The sequence below is a fragment of the Ips typographus genome, linkage group LG13 (genome assembly GCF_016097725.1).
Source record: "Ips typographus isolate SLU linkage group LG13, UJ_Ityp_2.0, whole genome shotgun sequence".
Classification (NCBI taxonomy): domain Eukaryota; kingdom Metazoa; phylum Arthropoda; class Insecta; order Coleoptera; family Curculionidae; genus Ips; species Ips typographus.
The window spans coordinates 7,206,205-7,228,703 of NC_138434.1; the positions used below are offsets into that span (position 1 = coordinate 7,206,205).

A 22,499-nucleotide genomic window follows, 5' to 3' on the forward strand; every position below is an offset into this window, starting at 1 on the left:
TCCTGACTCCGTGCATCATTAATCTTGTTCAGTTTCATCTTTTTAGCAAAATCGAAGTTAAAATATGTAGTCATTTTTTTCTGTTTTTTGGCATTTTCCGGACAATAATCAGGATCATCATCACTTTCATTAATAAACGAATCCGTGTGGTCAGATTGATCCGTTAATTCGCCTTCATCTTCATTAGTTGCAGACTTTTTACGCTTCTGAAATATACGTGCACGTGCATAATGTAAGAGTACAGAACTATACAGAGTATCCTGTCCCACCGGATACTACTGCGTTCTATATATTGAGAACTACAAACTACTTTAACTTTTTGAAAATTCTGTTCAGAAACTTTGTTGGGACCACCACATCTAAAATATTTTCAATGTTGTGGTACTTCCGGTTATACCGAAAATAGACACCAACAAAGTTTTGACACATGTTAAAATTAAAAATGTTTCCTGGTTATAGATCTAAAAATGTTAAGGCCCCAAAAAAAAAATCAAAACTCTGGAATTTTCAAAAAGTAATCTTTTGTAGTTCTCGAAATATAGACAGCGGTAGTTTCCGGTGGGACCGCGGGGATACCCAGTCCCAGTATATTAGTGAAGAAAAACTGGGAGCATGATGTATAAGTAATAATACAGAGGTGATATTAAGAGCAAGATACGATTTTACTGTAGGTAATAATTACTTTTCAAGTAGTAAAAATCTTTTTCAGAATATAACTAAATTTCATTTTTTTCTTACCTGAAAGTGGTTAGTAAACATTGGTGCTAGCTCCTAGTTTTATTTAGGCAATATAAAGTAAAAAAACACCTTTGAATTGAAACTAGACACTGACACTGTTCATGAAGACCTTCAAAGCACTGCAACCTGCAACACACAACACAGAAAAAGTAAACGTAAAAACAACAGTTAACGTCTATCTAAAATCCAAAGGAAGCCGCCACCACCACGTGATCTCACTATACCCCCCTCCCCCCTTGTCTAGTCGAGTAATGTTAGACTTACATTCGTTGCCCAAAACAATTTAAATAATCTATGTAGCTAAAGCTACTATCAGTAGCTAAAGCTACCAACAGAAGCTTAAGCTACTTGAATATTTCAGCTACTTTTCTGTATTCAAGTTACTGCAGTAACTTAAGTTACTTCAAATGGAGCTTTATGAATACCAATGCCAAAATGCAGAAAGCTACAGCTAAAGCTACTTATTTGAAAAAGTAACTAGAATACAACTACAAACTACATAAATTGTAACTAAGTTAGTAGCTTAACTACTTAGTAGCTAGCTATTGCCCGGCTCTGCTTGATAGCTGTCCAAATGTATTTTTTCCTATGGGCTGAGTCATGCATTTCCCATTTTTGTAAGACACAAAAAATCGTGTCTGCTTTGTAGGTGGCCTTAGACCAATATACTTTCTCACTAATTCCACTACATTCGTAGAGTTTTCGCCAGACGTTTTTATCACAAACAAGCGATCCTTTCCTGATTTTTGTACCCCGTAGATTTACCGGAAAAAAGCTTTTATGATCCGAGACATCGTTGCAGTCTAGCTGGCAGAGCTCCTTTCCTCGACATGCTCCAGCGACTTCCATAATCAGCACCACCTGCAACAAAATTGTCTCCTGTCAGTACATTTTGTAGTTTTGTAGACAAAAATAATCAATGGTGTTATTTTTAGTAGTACTATCAGGAAAATATTCAAAGTAAAGAAAATAATCTTACCTTTTGGGCTAGATATTGCTTGTATTGTTATATTAGTGAAAATCAGTTTGGATTCCGAAATGGAATGGGCACACGTGAAGCCTTATTCGCAGTGAATGTAATAATACAAAAATGTTTGGATATGAATAAGGAAATATATATGGGATTTATCGACTACGAGAAAGCGTTCGACAGGGTGAGACACGAGAGGCTAATTAATCTTTTACGAGAAAGCCAACTTGATGAGCAGGATGTTAGAATAATAAAGAATCTCTATTGGAATCAAGTTGCTGTGATCAGCTCCGAAGGAACGACATCAGAAGACATCAAAATACAACGAGGAGTGAGACAGGGATGTGTTTTGTCGCCACTTCTGTTTAACTACTATTCGGAGGCCATTTTCAAGGAGGCTCTTGGGAACAGAAAAGAGGGCATAATTATAAATGGAAAGACCATTAACAACGTGCGCTACGCTGACGACACCCTGATCATAACTGACAGCATGCATGACCTTCAAATAATACTTCAAGAAATCGACCGGGTCAGCAGGGAGTACGGTCCAAAAATGAACTATAAGAAAACGAGATATATGGTCATAAGTAAAAATCAATCATGCCATCCTAATACCAACATCAAAGTCAATTCATTGTTGATCGAAAGAGTTGAGCAGTACCAGTATCTTGGCACGTGGATCAACGACAAACATGATCAGACTATGGAGATTAAAGTTAGAATTGAGAAGGCGAGAAATGTTTTCTTCAAAATGAAACAACTATTCACTAATCCCCACTTAAATCTCCAACTCAGACTGAGAATGATTAGATGCTACGTAATCCCAGTGTTTCTGTATGGACTGGAATCATGGACAATCAACAAAATCGCAATGAGAAAGCTCCAGTCTTTTGAAATGTGGATCTTCCGGCGGGTACTAAGAATATCATGGACAAAAAAGATTACCAATGAGGAAGTTCTACGCAGAGTAAAAAGAGAAAGAGAACTGGCGAACGTGATTAAAGCCAGAAAATTAGAATATTTCGGTCATATTATGCGTAGAGAGAGATACGGTATACTACGACTGATAATGGAGGGAAAGATCGCAGGAAAGAGATCGATAGGCAGAAGACGTATGTCCTGGCTAAGAAACCTCAGAGAATGGTTTGGATGCACATCCCTCCAACTCTTCAGAGCCGCGGCATCCAAAGTAAAAATAGCTGTAATGATAGCCAACCTCCATAAAGAGATGGCATCATAAGAAGAAGATTGTTCATCTGGAGCATTTTGAAGAAAATCTCTTATATGGTCGAAATCCAATGTCTTGGACTTCTTCGGCTTATAATGGTCATTCTGTCTCTTTAGAAATGCCTGTAGTTTACTGTATTTGCTGATGTCGACGTTTGCTTCAGATATTATCGTGGCTTTGATCATGGGAATATTGGCTCCATAGAGAAGATGCCTTGAGCTTCTTAGACTTCTGCAGGAATTAAGCCAGGAGCATCTTTTCATCCGTAAAATTCTCTGCATTCTGTTCAACGCACCATTTTTGGTAAACAAGAAACTGTTTTTTGTAAGCCTCGCGAGATTTTTCTGGAAGAAGGCCTTTCCTCTTGGGCGGCCTCTTCAATGTTCATTTTCAAAAAATACGATTTTTCTGGACTCACCGTTTGATAACAACTGATTGACATTTGTTTTGTGCCATAGCAACACTTCCAGGGCACAATAAATTTTAAGTGAATCCACCATGCCAACAACAATCAATAACAACTATCAGTAATACGAGAGTACCGTTGTAACCACTGTTAGTTTTTTTTTCTACGAATGTTTGCAAATAAGCTACTTTGCATACGTAAAAGTGTGTGCAAAGTGGCACTTTTCCGCACACTATGCGGGAAAAATTTTTTCCCGCACACTTTTTTAAATGCTGATTATACCTTGCAACAGTGGTTTTATATAGACTATTATACATAAAATCTGCTTAGAATTTTGCGTAGAATTCAAAAATGTAATAATATTCAGGGGTTTCATATAAAAAACACGACTTTTTTCACATTATTCTTCCGTACAGTTTAGGTAAATAAACCACCTTGTCTCTGTCTTTGAAAATGAGGCTTGTTTCCTTAGAAATCAAAGCTCATTGTCAAACAACGCATTTATATGCAATTTAAAGTCTACAACAGTGTTTATTCTTACTTATTTAAGTTAAAAAAACTATTTTAATAATGGATATCACTGAAGATGAACTTCCGGAAGATGTTCTAAAAGCCGCCAACATGGCTAGTTTGCAATTGCTGCCTCTCAAATCGCGAGAAAAATACGAGAAACAGTACGAGTTGTTTACCCAATGGTGCGAACAAAAGGGGATAAAAACCTTAAAGGAAGAGGTACTTTTAGCGTATTTTGTTACTTTAAGCAAAGAATTCAAACCTAACACAATGTGGTCAAAGTATTCAATGCTCAAAAATGTAATAAAAATAAAAAGAGACATCGATATCGGTGAATTTTATAAGCCCACTGCATTTCTGAAAAAGCAGAATGTTGGTTTTAAACCTAAAAAGGCGAAAATTTTTACAAAAGAAGAAATATTCAGTTTTATGAACTCCGCACCAGATGAAATTTACCTGTTAATTAAAGTTGCCACTATATTCGGACTTGCTGGTACATGTCGAAGGGAAGAGCTAGCCAATTTAACCACTACAGATATTGAAGACAAAGGAAACCTCACAATTGTTAAAATTAGGGATTCCAAAAATCATACAGCAAGAAACTTTATAATATCAGAAGAAGTTCATAACGGAACCTACCTGCAACTGTACAGAAGATACACCGGCCTACGTCCAAAAAAGTCAAACAATCGTTTTTTCCTAGTTTACAGAAAGGGTAAATGTTTTTCGCAAAGTGTTGGAGTAAACAGTTTTGGAAAAATGCCTTCTGAAATAGTTATTTTTTTGAAGTTGCCAAATCCAGAACTCTACACAGGGCACAGTAATCGTCGATCATCGGCAACGTTCCTGGCCGATTCTGGAGAAGGAATCACTGACATAAAATGCTTGGGGGGTTGGAAATCGACTACGGTAGCTGAAGAATACATTGATGAATCCACAAAAACAAAATGTATAGATATTTCATTCGTAGAAAAAATATTGTTCCTAACACGTGTGCAAAGTAGTTTTCCCGCACTTGAAGCTTATCCGAACTCCGCTTCGCGTCGTTCGTCTAACTGCTTTCGCGTGTGGGAAAACATAACTTTGCACACTGAATAGGAAAACTACTATTTCTAATCTGTTAGTTTCTCGCATTCTAAAGTGCATAAAATAGTATATAAACCTCGTGACTAAAGTGGTTCTTTTAAGCCCGCGGCGAAAGGTTTGTACAATTCGCTAAGGTTTATAATATACTATTTAGACTACTTCAGAAGCATTTGGAAGCTTTTAGACTGTTTTGAAATCTTTTGAGAGTTCCTTATCTAGTCCTCCTTATCAGCCAAAGTTTGACCGGTGTCCCGGATTGTCACCGGGTGACAGCTGATTAACTTCGTCTTTTAGGTTGAGATGTTGAATGAATTGTAAATTGTAAGTTTGTATCATTTGCTTTATCATATAATAAAGTAGATGTATTTATTCTTTAATTGAACAGTATAACTGAAACTTGAACGGCTGTTTCATTGCCTCAAAACATAAGCCAAAATGCAATGTTTTGATGCCAACTGTCAGTGAGGATGACAATCAGAAGAATTATTTTGTTTACGTTCAAAATTAGCTGTAATTGGTTTATTTCTTTACGCCCGCTGAAGAGTGTCTGTGATTGGTCTATTTTTTTACGCACGCTGAAGAGTGTCTAGGATTCTGTATTCGTTCAACCGTTGGCAATTGCCTACTTATCCGTTCTCTAAACTGTTAAAAAATGAACCAATATCCCTGTAGGAGTAGAAAATAGTAGTTTTCCTATTCAGTGTGCAAAGTTATGTTTTCCCACACGCGAAAGCAGTTAGACGGATAAGCTTCAAGTGCGGGAAAACTACTTTGCACACGTGTTAGGAACAATATTTTTTCTACGAATGAAATATCTATACATTTTGTTTTTAATTTTTATTGATATTAAAAACAACAACTTATAACTATTTATTGTTATTAACAACATTAATGTTAAATGTACGGTTGGTCGCGTTTTTTAAATTGATCGCCGATTGAGCAACTGAAGGTAAAATACTGGTACTTGAAACTGCTTCACTTTCTTTAGGATTGAAGGTCAGAATTTTGTTACTTAATCCTTTTTTATAACTTGTGGATTCATCAATGTATTCTTCAGCTACCGTAGTCGATTTCCAACCCCCCAAGCATTTTATGTCAGTGATTCCTTCTCCAGAATCGGCCAGGAACGTTGCCGATAACTTCAATAACTTCAATATTTTGAATGTGTTTTGATCCAGGTTTTTATGGTCATATTTTTTTATTTCATTTTTGTTTCGAACATGTATCAGTTTCAATTTCCTCAATACTGCCCATGTTGTTTCTTATTTAATCACCCGCTAGTAATTTAATATGTAATTGCATAAATTATTAATTTAAAGACGATAAATACATTTTGGCAAAATACTTAGGGAATAAATAAATAAAATAAAAAAAATTGTCAGTTTATTATTGTCACAAGCCGAGCAAAAAGCTCCTTATAATAACCAAGCAAAAAAAAAACATACCTGCATAATTATTTCTACACTTTTCAATCTTCAGTTGGTTTAGTTGGTTTAAAATGTTTATATTTATTCTTAATAACCAACAATTCCCACCGCTTTATGATTTTTCATATTATGCCGTATTATTCGTATTATTCAGATTATTTACTATATTATTGGATTATGTGGTATTATCAAGATTATGCTGCATTATTTATATTATTTGGTATTATTCGTATTATTCAGATTATTATTAGTATTATTGCATTATGTACTATATTATTGGATTATGTCGTATTATCAAGATTAGTAAGATTATTGCATATTATTAATATTATTTGGTGAGTGACCCAAATATTATTGAAGTGTCACACCCCTCGTGTTTACTCCAACACTTTGCGAAAAACATAAACTAGGAAAAAACGATTGTTTGACTTTTTTGGACGTAGGCCGGTGTATCTTCTGTACAGTTGCAGGTAGGTTCCGTTATGAACTTCTTCTGATATTATAAAGTTTCTTGCTGTATGATTTTTGGAATCCCTAATTTTAACAATTATGAGGTTTCCTTTGTCTTCAATATCTGTAGTGGTTAAATTGGCTAGCTCTTCCCTTCGACATGCACCAGCAAGTCCGAATATAGTGGCAACTTTAATTAACAAGTAAATTCCATCTGGTGCGGAGTTCATAAAACTGAATATTTCTTCTTTTGTAAAAATTTTCGCCTTTTTAGGTTTAAAACCAACATTCTGCTTTTTCAGAAATGCAGTGAGCTTATAAAATTCACCGATATCGATGTCTCTTTTTATTTTTATTACATTTTTGAGCATCGAATACTTTGACCACATTGTGTTAGGTTTGAATTCTTTGTTTAAAGTAACAAAATACGCTAAAAGTACCTCTTCCTTTAAGGTTTTTATCCCCTTTTGTTCGCACCATTGGGTAAACAACTCGTACTGTTTCTCGTATTTTTCTCGCGATTTGAGAGGCAGCAATTGCAAATTAGCCATGTTGGCGGCTTTTAGAACATCTTCCGGAAGTTCATCTTCAGTGATATCCATTATTAAAATAGTTTTTTTAACTTAAATAAGTAAGAATAAACACTGTTGTAGACTTTAAATTGCATATAAATGCGTTGTTTGATAATGAGCTTTGGTTTCTAAGGAAACAAGCCTCATTTTCAAAGACAGAGACAAGGTGGTTTATTTACCTAAACTGTACGGAAGAATAATGTGAAAAAAGTCGTGTTTTTTTATATGAAACCCCTTCTAAGCAGATTTTATGTATAATAGTCTATATAAAACCACTGTTGCAAGGTATAATCAGCATTTTAAAAAGTGTGCGTCAAAGTGCCACTTTGCACACACTTTTACGTATGCAAAGTAGCTTATTTGCAAACATTCGTAGAAAAAATAATAAACGTTGTGTATTTGTACAGGGCGTTCGCGTCATTGGGTGCCAACGACGAGGATATCCGAAAACGTATCATCGATACGAAGTTTCTGATGGAGCAGGTGGTCGATGGACTCACCGATCCGAACAAGGAAATTAATTTGGCGTCTGTGAGGTGTTTGCACTCGTTGAGCCGTTCGGTGCAACAGTTGCGGACCACTTTTCAGGATCACTCGGTGTGGCGACCGTTGATGACGTTGTTGTCAGGTATTTTAAAATTTTTTTTTTAGCTCAAAGGATTTTTTTAATTGGCTGCGTTTTTCTATAAATCTATTTAAAAAAATCGAAAATTTGCTAGATTAGTTAGAAAATAATTTAAAAAATTATGAAAATTGATTTCGAGTTTGAAAAGTTTTTTCCAGTTGTAGATCTCAAGAGATGCAACTTTTAGGTTATGTGAACTATGTTACTAAAACGCCCCGTTTGGCCGCTAGAGTGCCTCAAATTTTTGATTTTATTTTAATGTGCAGATCGTCCTAGTCCGGAACTGTTGCTTGCTGCGTCATCGACTTTGTGCAATTTGTTATTAGAATTTTCACCGGCCAAGGAACCGATTATTCAGCAGGGTAAGTTTCACGTCAATTACTATACTTTATATAGGGTGATGCGGAAAAGGTGCAACGAGGTAATTCTACAGCCAAAATAAGGTTTATAACTAAAGGCGCAAAAATACAAAATCAACCACAGTTTTATTGACTCGACAGTTTACTTGAACTCTCACTTTGTGACTGTGTCTTAACTTTTGACAGTTGTGACGTCACATGCTTAGCTTATAGAGAACTGTTTTTGATTGCCAGAGGCCTCTAAGACTACGTAGAAAGTTCCATAGACTTCTACGACTGTCTTAAACTTTCTCAGAACTGTTTTAAACTGCGAGAGGCCTCTAGGATCATTTTGAAAGTTTCATAGACCTCTAAATATTATTGAGAACTTTCTGGGAAGTGCCAGAAGCCCCTACAAGTGTCTTAAACCTTCCCAGACTTGTCTTTAAATTGTCAGAGACCTCTAGGATCATTTTGAAAGTTTCATAGACCTTTAAATGTTATTGAGAACCTTCTAGAAAGTTCCAGAGGCTTCTACAAGTGTCTTAAATCTTCCTAAAACTGTTTTAAGTTGCCAGTGGCCTCTAAGGCTACGTAGAAAGTTACATAGACCTCTAAATGTTATTGAGAACCTTCTAGAAAGTTCTAGAAGCCTCTACAAGTGTCTTAAACCTTCCCAGACTAGTCTTAAATTGTCAGAGACCTCTAGGATCATTTTGAAAGTTTCATAGACCTCTAAATGTTATTGAGAACCTTCTAGAAAGTTCCAGAGGCTTCTACAAGTGTCTTAAATCTTCCTAAAACTGTTTTAAGTTGCCAGTGGCCTCTAAGGCTACGTAGAAAGTTACATAGACCTCTAAATGTTATTGAGAACCTTCTAGAAAGTTCTAGAAGCCTCTACAAGTGTCTTAAACCTTCCCAGACTAGTCTTAAATTGTCAGAGACCTCTAGGATCATTTTGAAAGTTTCATAGACCTCTAAATGTTATTGAGAACCTTCTAGAAAGTTCCAGAGGCTTCTACAAGTGTCTTAAATCTTCCTAAAACTGTTTTAAGTTGCCAGTGGCCTCTAAGGCTACGTAGAAAGTTACATAGACCTCTAAATGTTATTGAGAACCTTCTAGAAAGTTCCAGAAGCTTCTACAAGTGTCTTAAACCTTCCCAGACTAGTCTTAAATTGTCAGAGACCTCTAGGTTCATTTTGAAAGTTTCATAGACCTCTAAATGTTATTGAGAACCTTCTAGGAAGTTCTAGAGGATTCTACGACTGTCTCAAACTTTCTCAGAACTGTTTTAAACGGCCAGAGACCTATACGATCATTTTGAAAGTTTCATAGACCTTTAAATGTTATTGAGAACCTTCTAGAAAGTTCCAGAGGCTTCTACAAGTGTCTTAAACCTTCCTAAAACTGTTTTAAGTTGCCAGTGGCCTCTAGGGCTATGTAGAAAGTTTCATAGACCTCTAAATGTTATTGAGAACCTTCTAGAAAGTTCCAGAAGCCTTTACAAGTGTCTTAAACCTTCCCAGACTAGTCTTAAATTGTCAGAGACCTCTAGGATCATTTTGAAAGTTTCATAGACCTCTAAATGTTATTGAGAACCTTCTAGAAAGTTCCAGAAGCCTTTACAAGTGTCTTAAACCTTCCCAGACTTGTCTTAAATTGTCAGAGACCTCTAGGATCATTTTGAAAGTTTCATAGACCTTTAAATGTTATTGAGAACCTTCTAGAAAGTTCCAGAGGCTTCTACAAGTGTCTTAAATCTTCCTAAAACTGTTTTAAGTTGCCAGTGGCCTCTAAGGCTACGTAGAAAGTTACATAGACCTCTAAATGTTATTGAGAACCTTCTAGAAAGTTCCAGAAGCCTCTACAAGTGTCTTAAACCTTCCCAGACTTGTCTTAAATTGTCAGAGACCTCTAGGATCATTTTGAAAGTTTCATAGACCTCTAAATGTTATTGAGAACCTTCTAGAAAGTTCCAGAAGCCTTTACAAGTGTCTTAAACCTTCCCAGACTAGTCTTAAATTGTCAGAGACCTCTAGGATCATTTTGAAAGTTTCATAGACCTCTAAATGTTATTGAGAACCTTCTAGAAAGTTCCAGAAGCCTTTACAAGTGTCTTAAACCTTCCCAGACTTGTCTTAAATTGTCAGAGACCTCTAGGATCATTTTGAAAGTTTCATAGACCTTTAAATGTTATTGAGAACCTTCTAGAAAGTTCCAGAGGCTTCTACAAGTGTCTTAAATCTTCCTAAAACTGTTTTAAGTTGCCAGTGGCCTCTAAAGCTATGTAGAAAGTTACATAGACCTCTAAATGTTATTGAGAACCTTCTAGAAAGTTCCAGAAGCCTCTACAAGTGTCTTAAACCTTCCCAGACTTGTCTTAAATTGTCAGAGACCTCTAGGATCATTTTGAAAGTTTCATAGACCTCTAAATGTTATTGAGAACCTTCTAGGATGTTCTAGAGGCTTCTACGACTGTTTCAAACTTTCTCAGAACTGTTTTAAACGGCCAGAGGCCTATACGATCATTTTGAAAGTTTCTTAGACCTCTAAATATTATTGAGAACTTTCCGGAAAGTGCCAGAAGCCTTTACAAGTGTCTTAAACCTTCCCAGACTTGTCTTAAATTGTCAGAGACCTCTAGGATCATTTTGAAAGTTTCATAGACCTTTAAATGTTATTGAGAACCTTCTAGAAAGTTCCAGAGGCTTCTACAAGTGTCTTAAATCTTCCTAAAACTGTTTTAAGTTGCCAGTGGCCTCTAAGGCTACGTAGAAAGTTACATAGACCTCTAAATGTTATTGAGAACCTTCTAGAAAGTTCCAGAGGCTTCTACAAGTGTCTAAAACCTTCCTAAAACTGTTTTAAGTTGCCAGTGGCCTCTAAGGCTACGTAGAAAGTTACATAGACCTCTAAATGTTATTGAGAACCTTCTAGAAAGTTCCAGAGGCTTCTACAAGTGTCTAAAACCTTCCTAAAACTGTTTTAAGTTGCCAGTGGCCTCTAAGGCTACGTAGAAAGTTTCATAGACCTCTAAATGTTATTGAGAACCTTCTAGAAAGTTCCAGAGGCTTCTACAAGTGTCTAAAACCTTCCTAAAACTGTTTTAAGTTGCCAGTGGCCTCTAAGGCTACGTAGAAAGTTTCATAGACCTCTAAATGTTATTGAGAACCTTCTAGAAAGTTCCAGAGGCTTCTACAAGTGTCTTAAATCTTCCTAAAACTGTTTTAAGTTGCCAGAGGCCTCTAAGGCTACGTAGAAAGTTACATAGACCTCTAAATGTTATTGAGAACCTTCTAGAAAGTTCCAGAGGCTTCTACAAGTGTCTAAAACCTTCCTAAAACTGTTTTAAGTTGCCAGTGGCCTCTAAGGCTACGTAGAAAGTTTCATAGACCTCTAAATGTTATTGAGAACCTTCTAGAAAGTTCCAGAGGCTTCTACAAGTGTCTAAAACCTTCCTAAAACTGTTTTAAGTTGCCAGTGGCCTCTAAGGCTACGTAGAAAGTTACATAGACCTCTAAATGTTATTGAGAACCTTCTAGAAAGTTCCAGAGGCTTCTACAAGTGTCTAAAACCTTCCTAAAACTGTTTTAAGTTGCCAGTGGCCTCTAAGGCTACGTAGAAAGTTTCATAGACCTCTAAATGTTATTGAGAACCTTCTAGAAAGTTCCAGAGGCTTCTACAAGTGTCTTAAATCTTCCTAAAACTGTTTTAAGTTGCCAGAGGCCTCTAAGGCTACGTAGAAAGTTACATAGACCTCTAAATGTTATTGAGAACCTTCTAGAAAGTTCCAGAGGCTTCTACAAGTGTCTAAAACCTTCCTAAAACTGTTTTAAGTTGCCAGTGGCCTCTAAGGCTACGTAGAAAGTTTCATAGACCTCTAAATGTTATTGAGAACCTTCTAGAAAGTTCCAGAGGCTTCTACAAGTGTCTAAAACCTTCCTAAAACTGTTTTAAGTTGCCAGTGGCCTCTAAGGCTACGTAGAAAGTTTCATAGACCTCTAAATGTTATTGAGAACCTTCTAGAAAGTTCCAGAGGCTTCTACAAGTGTCTTAAATCTTCCTAAAACTGTTTTAAGTTGCCAGTGGCCTCTAAGGCTACGTAGAAAGTTACATAGACCTCTAAATGTTATTGAGAACCTTCTAGAAAGTTCCAGAAGCCTCTACAAGTGTCTTAAACCTTCCCAGACTTGTCTTAAATTGTCAGAGACCTCTAGGATCATTTTGAAAGTTTCATAGACCTCTAAATGTTATTGAGAACTTTCCGGAAAGTGCCTGAAGCCTCTACAAGTGTCTTAAACCTTCCCAGACTTGTCTTAAATTGTCAGAGACCTCTAGGATCATTTTGAAAGTTTCATAGACCTCTAAATGTTATTGAGAACTTTCCGGAAAGTGCCTGAAGCCTCTACAAGTGTCTTAAACCTTCCCAGACTTGTCTTAAATTGTCAGAGACCTCTAGGATCATTTTGAAAGTTTCATATACCTCTAAATGTTATTGAGAACCTTCTAGAAAGTTCCAGAGGCTTCTACAAGTGTTTTAAACCTTCCCAGACTTGTCTTAAATTGTCAGAGGCCTGAAACATTGTAATATATGATTGTTGATATTTCAGGTGCTATTCAACTATTGGTAAACCTAACCTCATCGCCGGAACCAGCTTTAAGACTGAACGGAGTGTGGGCGCTAATGAATTTGGCTTTTAAGGCCGAGCAGCGGGTTAAAAGCCAAATATTGACGTCTTTAGGAACCGATCAAGTGTTCAGGTACTTTAACTACTGGCAAAACTTAAACTGACCATAGGAACACCGTGTAACCGACAGAGAAACCTATTGATAAATGCACGCGCGAGACAAAGACAGAAAACCCAAAAAAAATCCAAGTAGGCTGAAATTTTGATGCGATGTTGTCAAACGTTTCTCTTTACTTGTTTGAAAACAAAGTTATGTCACTAATCCATTCGGATTAATCGAGATAAGCTTCTGGCAACGTCGCTTTTAAGTTTTTTTGTCTTTGTCTCGCCCGTTCATTGCTCAATATGCTGTGTCTCTGTCTCAGTTACACGGTCAAAATATAATGATTGGTCGGTGGTAGATTACTGGCCGATTCGGATGCGGCAGTGTTAATGAAAACGCTCGGTTTGTTGAGAAATTTGGTATCGCCGCGTCCGCACACCGACGCCATGATGACGTTGCACGGCGCCCAAGTGATGGCGGGTGTCGTCTTGGTTCTGGAGGGAATCCATTCGCCCGAGGTAACTAAACAAACTACGCTCTCGAAAGGTGACCATCACGTGACAAAGGCAAATCATACGAAGATGTCACAATTTGACAGCTCCTATGACAGTTAGAAAGTTCGTTCAAACGTCAAAATGTCGCTCGTAATTCTGCCTTTATTTTACTTAAAGACAATTTTCTTTGAAAAATTACAATTAACCGAGATATTTGACATTAAATGCATTAATGTAACTGTACTAGAAATAGTGAATATGTCACAATTTGACAGCTTCTCTAACTTGGTTCCTATGACAGTTAGAAGGTTCATTCAAACGTCAAAATGTAGCTCGTAATTCTGCCTTTATTTTACTTAAAAACAATTTTCATTGAAAAATTACAATTAACCGAGATATTTGACATTAAATGCATCAATATGTAACTGTACTAGAAATAGTGAATATGTCACAATTTGACAGCTTCTCTAACTTGGTTCCTATGACAGTTAGAAGGTTCATTCAAACGTCAAAATGTAGCTCGTAATTCTGCCTTTATTTTACTTAAAAACAATTTTCTTTGAAAAATTACAATTAACCGAGATATTTGACATTAAATGCATCAATGTAACTGTACTAGAAATAGTGAATATGTGACAGTTTGACAACTCCTCTAACTTGGTTCCTATGACAGTTAGAAGATTCATTCAAACGTCAAAATGTAGCTCGTAATTCTGCCTTTATTTTACTTAAAGACAATTTTCTTTGAAAAATTACAATTAACCGAGATATTTGACATTAAATGCATCAATATGTAACTGTACTAGAAATAGTGAATATGTCACAATTTGACAGCTTCTCTAACTTGGTTCCTATGACAGTTAGAAGGTTCATTCAAACGTCAAAATGTAGCTCGTAATTCTGCCTTTATTTTACTTAAAGACAATTTTCTTTGAAAAATTACAATTAACCGAGATATTTGACATTAAATGCATCAATATGTAACTGTACTAGAAATAGTGAATATGTCACAATTTGACAGCTTCTCTAACTTGGTTCCTATGACAGTTAGAAGGTTCATTCAAACGTCAAAATGTCGCTCGTAATTCTGCCTTTATTTTACTTAAAAACAATTTTCTTTGAAAAATTACAATTAACCGAGATATTTGACATTAAATGCATCAATATGTAACTGTACTAGAAATAGTGAATATGTCACAATTTGACAGCTTCTCTAACTTGGTTCCTATGACAGTTAGAAGGTTCATTCAAACGTCAAAATGTAGCTCGTAATTCTGCCTTTATTTTACTTAAAGACAATTTTCTTTGAAAAATTACAATTAACCGAGATATTTGACATTAAATGCATCAATATGTAACTGTACTAGAAATAGTGAATATGTCACAATTTGACAGCTTCTCTAACTTGGTTCCTGTGACAGTTAGAAGGTTCATTCAAACGTCAAAATGTAGCTCGTAATTCTGCCTTTATTTTACTTAAAGACAATTTTCTTTGAAAAATTACAATTAACCGAGATATTTGACATTAAATGCATCAATGTAACTGTACTAGAAATAGTGAATATGTCACAATTTGACAGCTTCTCTAACTTGGTTCCTGTGACAGTTAGAAGGTTCATTCAAACGTCAAAATGTAGCTCGTAATTCTGCCTTTATTTTACTTAAAGACAATTTTCTTTGAAAAATTACAATTAACCGAGATATTTGACATTAAATGCATCAATGTAACTGTACTAGAAATAGTGAATATGTCACAATTTGACAGCTTCTCTAACTTGGTTCCTATGACAGTTAGAAGGTTCATTCAAACGTCAAAATGTAGCTCGTAATTCTGCCTTTATTTTACTTAAAAACAATTTTCTTTGAAAAATTACAATTAACCGAGATATTTGACATTAAATGCATCAATATGTAACTGTACTAGAAATAGCGAATATGTCACAATTTGACAGCTTCTCTAACTTGGTTCCTATGACAGTTAGAAGGTTCATTCAAACGTCAAAATGTAGCTCGTAATTCTGCCTTTATTTTACTTAAAAACAATTTTCTTTGAAAAATTACAATTAACCGAGATATTTGACATTAAATGCATCAATATGTAACTGTACTAGAAATAGTGAATATGTCACAATTTGACAGCTTCTCTAACTTGGTTCCTATGACAGTTAGAAGGTTCATTCAAACGTCAAAATGTAGCTCGTAATTCTGCCTTTATTTTACTTAAAAACAATTTTCTTTGAAAAATTACAATTAACCGAGATATTTGACATTAAATGCATCAATATGTAACTGTACTAGAAATAGCGAATATGTCACAATTTGACAGCTTCTCTAACTTGGTTCCTATGACAGTTAGAAGGTTCATTCAAACGTCAAAATGTAGCTGGTAATTCTGCCTTTATTTTACTTAAAAACAATTTTCTTTGAAAAATTACAATTAACCGAGATATTTGACATTAAATGCATCAATGTAACTGTACTAGAAATAGTGAATATGTCACAATTTGACAGCTTCTCTAACTTGGTTCCTATGACAGTTAGAAGGTTCATTCAAACGTCAAAATGTAGCTGGTAATTCTGCCTTTATTTTACTTAAAAACAATTTTCTTTGAAAAATTACAATTAACCGAGATATTTGACATTAAATGCATCAATGTAACTGTACTAGAAATAGTGAATATGTCACAATTTGACAGCTTCTCTAACTTGGTTCCTATGACAGTTAGAAGGTTCATTCAAACGTCAAAATGTAGCTCGTAATTCTGCCTTTATTTTACTTAGAGACAATTTTCTTTGAAAAATTACAATTAACCGAGATATTTGACATTAAATGCATCAATATGTAACTGTACTAGAAATAGCGAATATGTCACAATTTGACAGCTTCTCTAACTTGGTTCCTATGACAGTTAGAAGGTTCATTCAAACGTCAAAATGTAGCTGGTAATTCTGCCTTTATTTTACTTAAAAACAATTTTCTTTGAAAAATTACAATTAACCGAGATATTTGACATTAAATGCAACAATATGTAACTGTACTAGAAATAGTGAATATGTCACAATTTGACAGCTTCTCTAACTTGGTTCCTATGACAGTTAGAAGGTTCATTCAAACGTCAAAATGTAGCTCGTAATTCTGCCTTTATTTTACTTAAAGACAATTTTCTTTGAAAAATTACAATTAACCGAGATATTTGACATTAAATGCATTAATGTAACTGTACTAGAAATAGTGAATATGTCACAATTTGACAGCTTCTCTAACTTGGTTCCTATGACAGTTAGAAGGTTCATTCAAACGTCAAAATGTAGCTGGTAATTCTGCCTTTATTTTACTTAAAGACAATTTTCTTTGAAAAATTACAATTAACCGAGATATTTGACATTAAATGCATCAATATGTAACTGTACTAGAAATAGCGAATATGTCACAATTTGACAGCTTCTCTAACTTGGTTCCTATGACAGTTAGAAGGTTCATTCAAACGTCAAAATGTAGCTCGTAATTCTGCCTTTATTTTACTTAGAGACAATTTTCTTTGAAAAATTACAATTAACCGAGATATTTGACATTAAATGCATCAATATGTAACTGTACTAGAAATAGCGAATATGTCACAATTTGACAGCTTCTCTAACTTGGTTCCTATGACAGTTAGAAGGTTCATTCAAACGTCAAAATGTAGCTCGTAATTCTGCCTTTATTTTACTTAAAAACAATTTTCATTGAAAAATTACAATTAACCGAGATATTTGACATTAAATGCATTAATGTAACTGTACTAGAAATAGTGAATATGTCACAATTTGACAGCTTCTCTAACTTGGTTCCTATAACAGTTAGAAGGTTCATTCAAACGTCAAAATGTAGCTCGTAATTCTGCCTTTATTTTACTTAAAAACAATTTTCTTTGAAAAATTACAATTAACCGAGATATTTGACATTAAATGCATCAATGTAACTGTACTAGAAATAGTGAATATGTCACAATTTGACAGCTTCTCTAACTTGGTTCCTATGACAGTTAGAAGGTTCATTCAAACGTCAAAATGTAGCTCGTAATTCTGCCTTTATTTTACTTAAAAACAATTTTCTTTGAAAAATTACAATTAACCGAGATATTTGACATTAAATGCATTAATATGTAACTGTACTAGAAATAGTGAATATGTCACAATTTGACAGCTTCTCTAACTTGGTTCCTATAACAGTTAGAAGGTTCATTCAAACGTCAAAATGTAGCTCGTAATTCTGCCTTTATTTTACTTAAAAACAATTTTCTTTGAAAAATTACAATTAACCGAGATATTTGACATTAAATGCATCAATGTAACTGTACTAGAAATAGTGAATATGTCACAATTTGACAGCTTCTCTAACTTGGTTCCTATGACAGTTAGAAGGTTCATTCAAACGTCAAAATGTAGCTCGTAATTCTGCCTTTATTTTACTTAAAGACAATTTTCTTTGAAAAATTACAATTAACCGAGATATTTGACATTAAATGCATCAATATGTAACTGTACTAGAAATAGTGTATATGTGACAGTTTGACAGCTTCTCTAACTTGGTTCCTATGACAGTTAGAAGGTTCATTCAAACGTCAAAATGTAGCTCGTAATTCTGCCTTTATTTTACTTAGAGACAATTTTCTTTGAAAAATTACAATTAACCGAGATATTTGACATTAAATGCATCAATATGTAACTGTACTAGAAATAGTGAATATGTCACAATTTGACAGCTTCTCTAACTTGGTTCCTATGACAGTTAGAAGGTTCATTCAAACGTCAAAATGTAGCTCGTAATTCTGCCTTTATTTTACTTAAAGACAATTTTCTTTGAAAAATTACAATTAACCGAGATATTTGACATTAAATGCATCAATATGTAACTGTACTAGAAATAGTGAAGATGTTTCTCTCGCGGAATCTGTCACAACTGCCATTGTTTGCGAGCTGTCACGCACAATCACACATCATTCAAAAGTCAAGTGTCGGAAAATAATCACATGACCTTGCTCAAGTCGTCACTCGAACGTCATTTCTGACAGTTCAGTCAATGCAAGACTGACAAATATTGGTCCAATGTTTTGACAGAGACAACGCGGACCTTGACTGTCAAATATCATTAAGTTCGTTAATTGAATGTCAGTGTCAAGAAAAATGAGACATTTTTGCTGCAACCTGACATTTCAGTTATGAAAGAGAAGGCGTGATCTTTGGTCACGTGATTTGGTCAATTTTTGCGACGCAGAGATATGGCGTTTGGCAATTGTTTTGTTTTTTTCCATTTTGTTAGGTTAAAGAACAAGCGTTGCTCATACTGTGCAATATAGCGGACGGCGAACGGGCCAAAGATCACATTATGATGAACGAGGACATTTTGAAAAAATTGCTGGATTATATGAGTCATTCGGCGCCTTGTTTGCAGGTAAGCCTTCTAGATGAAATGATGATAGTTGAAAACAGTCACGTGACCTACAGAAATTCCTTTAAATCGAAAAAAAAATGAATGAGAAATGTCTTTTAATCGTAAAAATTGGTCACGTGACCTTCAGAACAACAATGTGACCTTAAATATGGTCACGTGACTGGAGGGACGCTATTTTAACTTTAATCTGTTTTTTGACAGTAACATGACAACACTGCTTTAGATTACGTCGAAATGGTTTTCTTTTAAATATTTTGACAGTTTTGACAGGAAAAATGACAACACTGTATTCGATTTTAGGTTAAAATGTTTTTTCAATAGTTAAGTTAGGTTGAGCTGTTTATTTTTTGACAGTTTTGCCAATTTTGACAGCAACATGACAACACTGTTTTAGATTACGTCGAAATGGTTTTCTTTTAAATATTTTGACAGTTTTGACAGGAAAAATGACAAACTGTATTCGATTTTAGGTTAAAATGTTTTTTCAATAGTTAAGTTAGGTTGAGCTGTTTATTTTTTGACAGTTTTGCCAATTTTGACAGCAACATGACAACACTGTTTTAGATTACGTCGAAATGGTTTTCTTTTAAATATTTTGACAGTTTTGACAGGAAAAATGACAACACTGTATTCGATTTTAGGTTAAAATGTTTTTTCAATAGTTAAGTTAGGTTGAGCTGTTTATTTTTTGACAGTTTTGCCAATTTTGACAGCAACATGACAACACTGCTTTAGATTACGTCGAAATGGTTTTCTTTTAAATATTTTGACAATTTTGACGGGAAAAATGACAACACTGGATTAGAAACAGTTGGGTTAGGTTAAGCTGTTTATTTTTTGACAGTTTTGCCAATTTTGACAGTAACATGACAACACTGCTTTAGATTACGTCGAAATGATTTTCTTTTAAATATTTTGACAGGAAAAATGACAACACTGGATTAGAAACAGTTGGGTTAGGTTAAGCTGTTTATTTTTTGACAGTTTTGCCAATTTTGACAGTAACATGACAACACCGCTTTAGATTACGTCGAAATGGTTTTCTTTTAAATATTTTGACAGGAAAAATGACAACACTGGATTAGAAACAGTTGGGTTAGGTTAAGCTGTTTATTTTTTGACAGTTTTGCCAATTTTGGCAGTAGCATGACAACCCCGCTTTAGATTACGTTGAAATGGTTTTCTTTTAAATGTTTTGACAGGAAAAATGACAACATTGTATTAGAAACAGTTGGGTTAGGTTAAGCTGTTTATTTTTTGACAGTTTTGCCAATTTTGACAGCAACATGACAACACTGCTTTCGAATACGTCGAAATGGTTTTCTTTTAAATATTTTGACAATTTTGACGGGAAAAATGACAACACTGGATTAGAAACAGTTGGGTTAGGTTAAGCTGTTTATTTTTTGACAGTTTTGCCAATTTTGACAGTAACATGACAACACTGCTTTAGATTACGTCGAAATGATTTTCTTTTAAATATTTTGACAGGAAAAATGACAACACTGGATTAGAAACAGTTGGGTTAGGTTAAGCTGTTTATTTTTTGACAGTTTTGCCAATTTTGACAGTAACATGACAACACCGCTTTAGATTACGTCGAAATGGTTTTCTTTTAAATATTTTGACAGGAAAAATGACAACACTGGATTAGAAACAGTTGGGTTAGGTTAAGCTGTTTATTTTTTGACAGTTTTGCCAATTTTGACAGCAACATGACAACACTGTTTTAGATTACGTCGAAATGGTTTTCTTTTAAATATTTTGACAGTTTTGACAGGAAAAATGACAACACTGTATTCGATTTTAGGTTAAAATGTTTTTTCAATAGTTAAGTTAGGTTGAGCTGTTTATTTTTTGACAGTTTTGCCAATTTTGACAGCAACATGACAACACTGCTTTAGATTACGTCGAAATGGTTTTCTTTTAAATATTTTGACAATTTTGACGGGAAAAATGACAACACTGGATTAGAAACAGTTGGGTTAGGTTAAGCTGTTTATTTTTTGACAGTTTTGCCAATTTTGACAGTAACATGACAACACCGCTTTAGATTACGTCGAAATGGTTTTCTTTTAAATATTTTGACAGGAAAAATGACAACACTGGATTAGAAACAGTTGGGTTAGGTTAAGCTGTTTATTTTTTGACAGTTTTGCCAATTTTGACAGCAACATGACAACACTGCTTTAGATTACGTTGAAATGGTTTTCTTTTAAATATTTTGACAGGAAAAATGACAACATTGTATTAGAAACAGTTGGGTTAGGTTAAGCTGTTTATTTTTTGACAGTTTTGCCAATTTTGACAGTAACATGACAACCCCGCTTTAGATTACGTTGAAATGGTTTTCTTTTAAATGTTTTGACAGGAAAAATGACAACATTGTATTAGAAACAGTTGGGTTAGGTTAAGCTGTTTATTTTTTGACAGTTTTGCCATTTTTGACAGCAACATGACAACACTGCTTTAGATTACGTTGAAATGGTTTTCTTTTAAATATTTTGACAGGAAAAATGACAACATTGTATTAGAAACAGTTGGGTTAGGTTAAGCTGTTTATTTTTTGACAGTTTTGCCAATTTTGACAGTAACATGACAACCCCGCTTTAGATTACGTTGAAATGGTTTTCTTTTAAATGTTTTGACAGGAAAAATGACAACATTGTATTAGAAACAGTTGGGTTAGGTTAAGCTGTTTATTTTTTGACAGTTTTGCCATTTTTGACAGCAACATGACAACACTGCTTTAGATTACGTTGAAATGGTTTTCTTTTAAATATTTTGACAGGAAAAATGACAACATTGTATTAGAAACAGTTGGGTTAGGTTAAGCTGTTTATTTTTTGACAGTTTTGCCAATTTTGACAGTAACATGACAACACTGCTTTAGATTACGTCGAAATGATTTTCTTTTAAATATTTTGACAGGAAAAATGACAACACTGGATTAGAAACAGTTGGGTTAGGTTAAGCTGTTTATTTTTTGACAGTTTTGCCAATTTTGACAGTAGCATGACAACCCCGCTTTAGATTACGTTGAAATGGTTTTCTTTTAAATGTTTTGACAGGAAAAATGACAACATTGTATTAGAAACAGTTGGGTTAGGTTAAGCTGTTTATTTTTTGACAGTTTTGCCATTTTTGACAGCAACATGACAACACTGCTTTAGATTACGTTGAAATGGTTTTCTTTTAAATATTTTGACAGGAAAAATGACAACACTGGATTAGAAACAGTTGGGTTAGGTTAAGCTGTTTATTTTTTGACAGTTTTGCCAATTTTGACAGTAACATGACAACACCGCTTTAGATTACGTCGAAATGGTTTTCTTTTAAATATTTTGACAGGAAAAATGACAACACTGGATTAGAACCAGTTGGGTTAGGTTAAGCTGTTTATTTTTTGACAGTTTTGCCAATTTTGACAGTAACATGACAACACCGCTTTAGATTACGTCGAAATGGTTTTCTTTTAAATATTTT

At 34.5% G+C, this 22,499-nt stretch overlaps 1 protein-coding gene across 1 annotated transcript in view; it reads left to right on the plus strand.

Annotated features, from left to right (window-relative positions):
• LOC145737235 (armadillo repeat-containing protein 8-like) overlaps positions 1 to 22,499 on the plus strand; it is a 48,089-nt gene that overhangs the window by 22,374 nt on the left and 3,216 nt on the right. Inside the window, exons 8-12 of the mRNA XM_081991847.1 lie at positions 7,798 to 8,018; positions 8,282 to 8,377; positions 12,965 to 13,115; positions 13,444 to 13,603; positions 18,882 to 19,013. Coding sequence (XP_081847973.1) covers positions 7,798 to 8,018; positions 8,282 to 8,377; positions 12,965 to 13,115; positions 13,444 to 13,603; positions 18,882 to 19,013 — 760 coding nt within the window. The remainder of the gene's footprint in view (positions 1 to 7,797; positions 8,019 to 8,281; positions 8,378 to 12,964; positions 13,116 to 13,443; positions 13,604 to 18,881; positions 19,014 to 22,499) is intronic.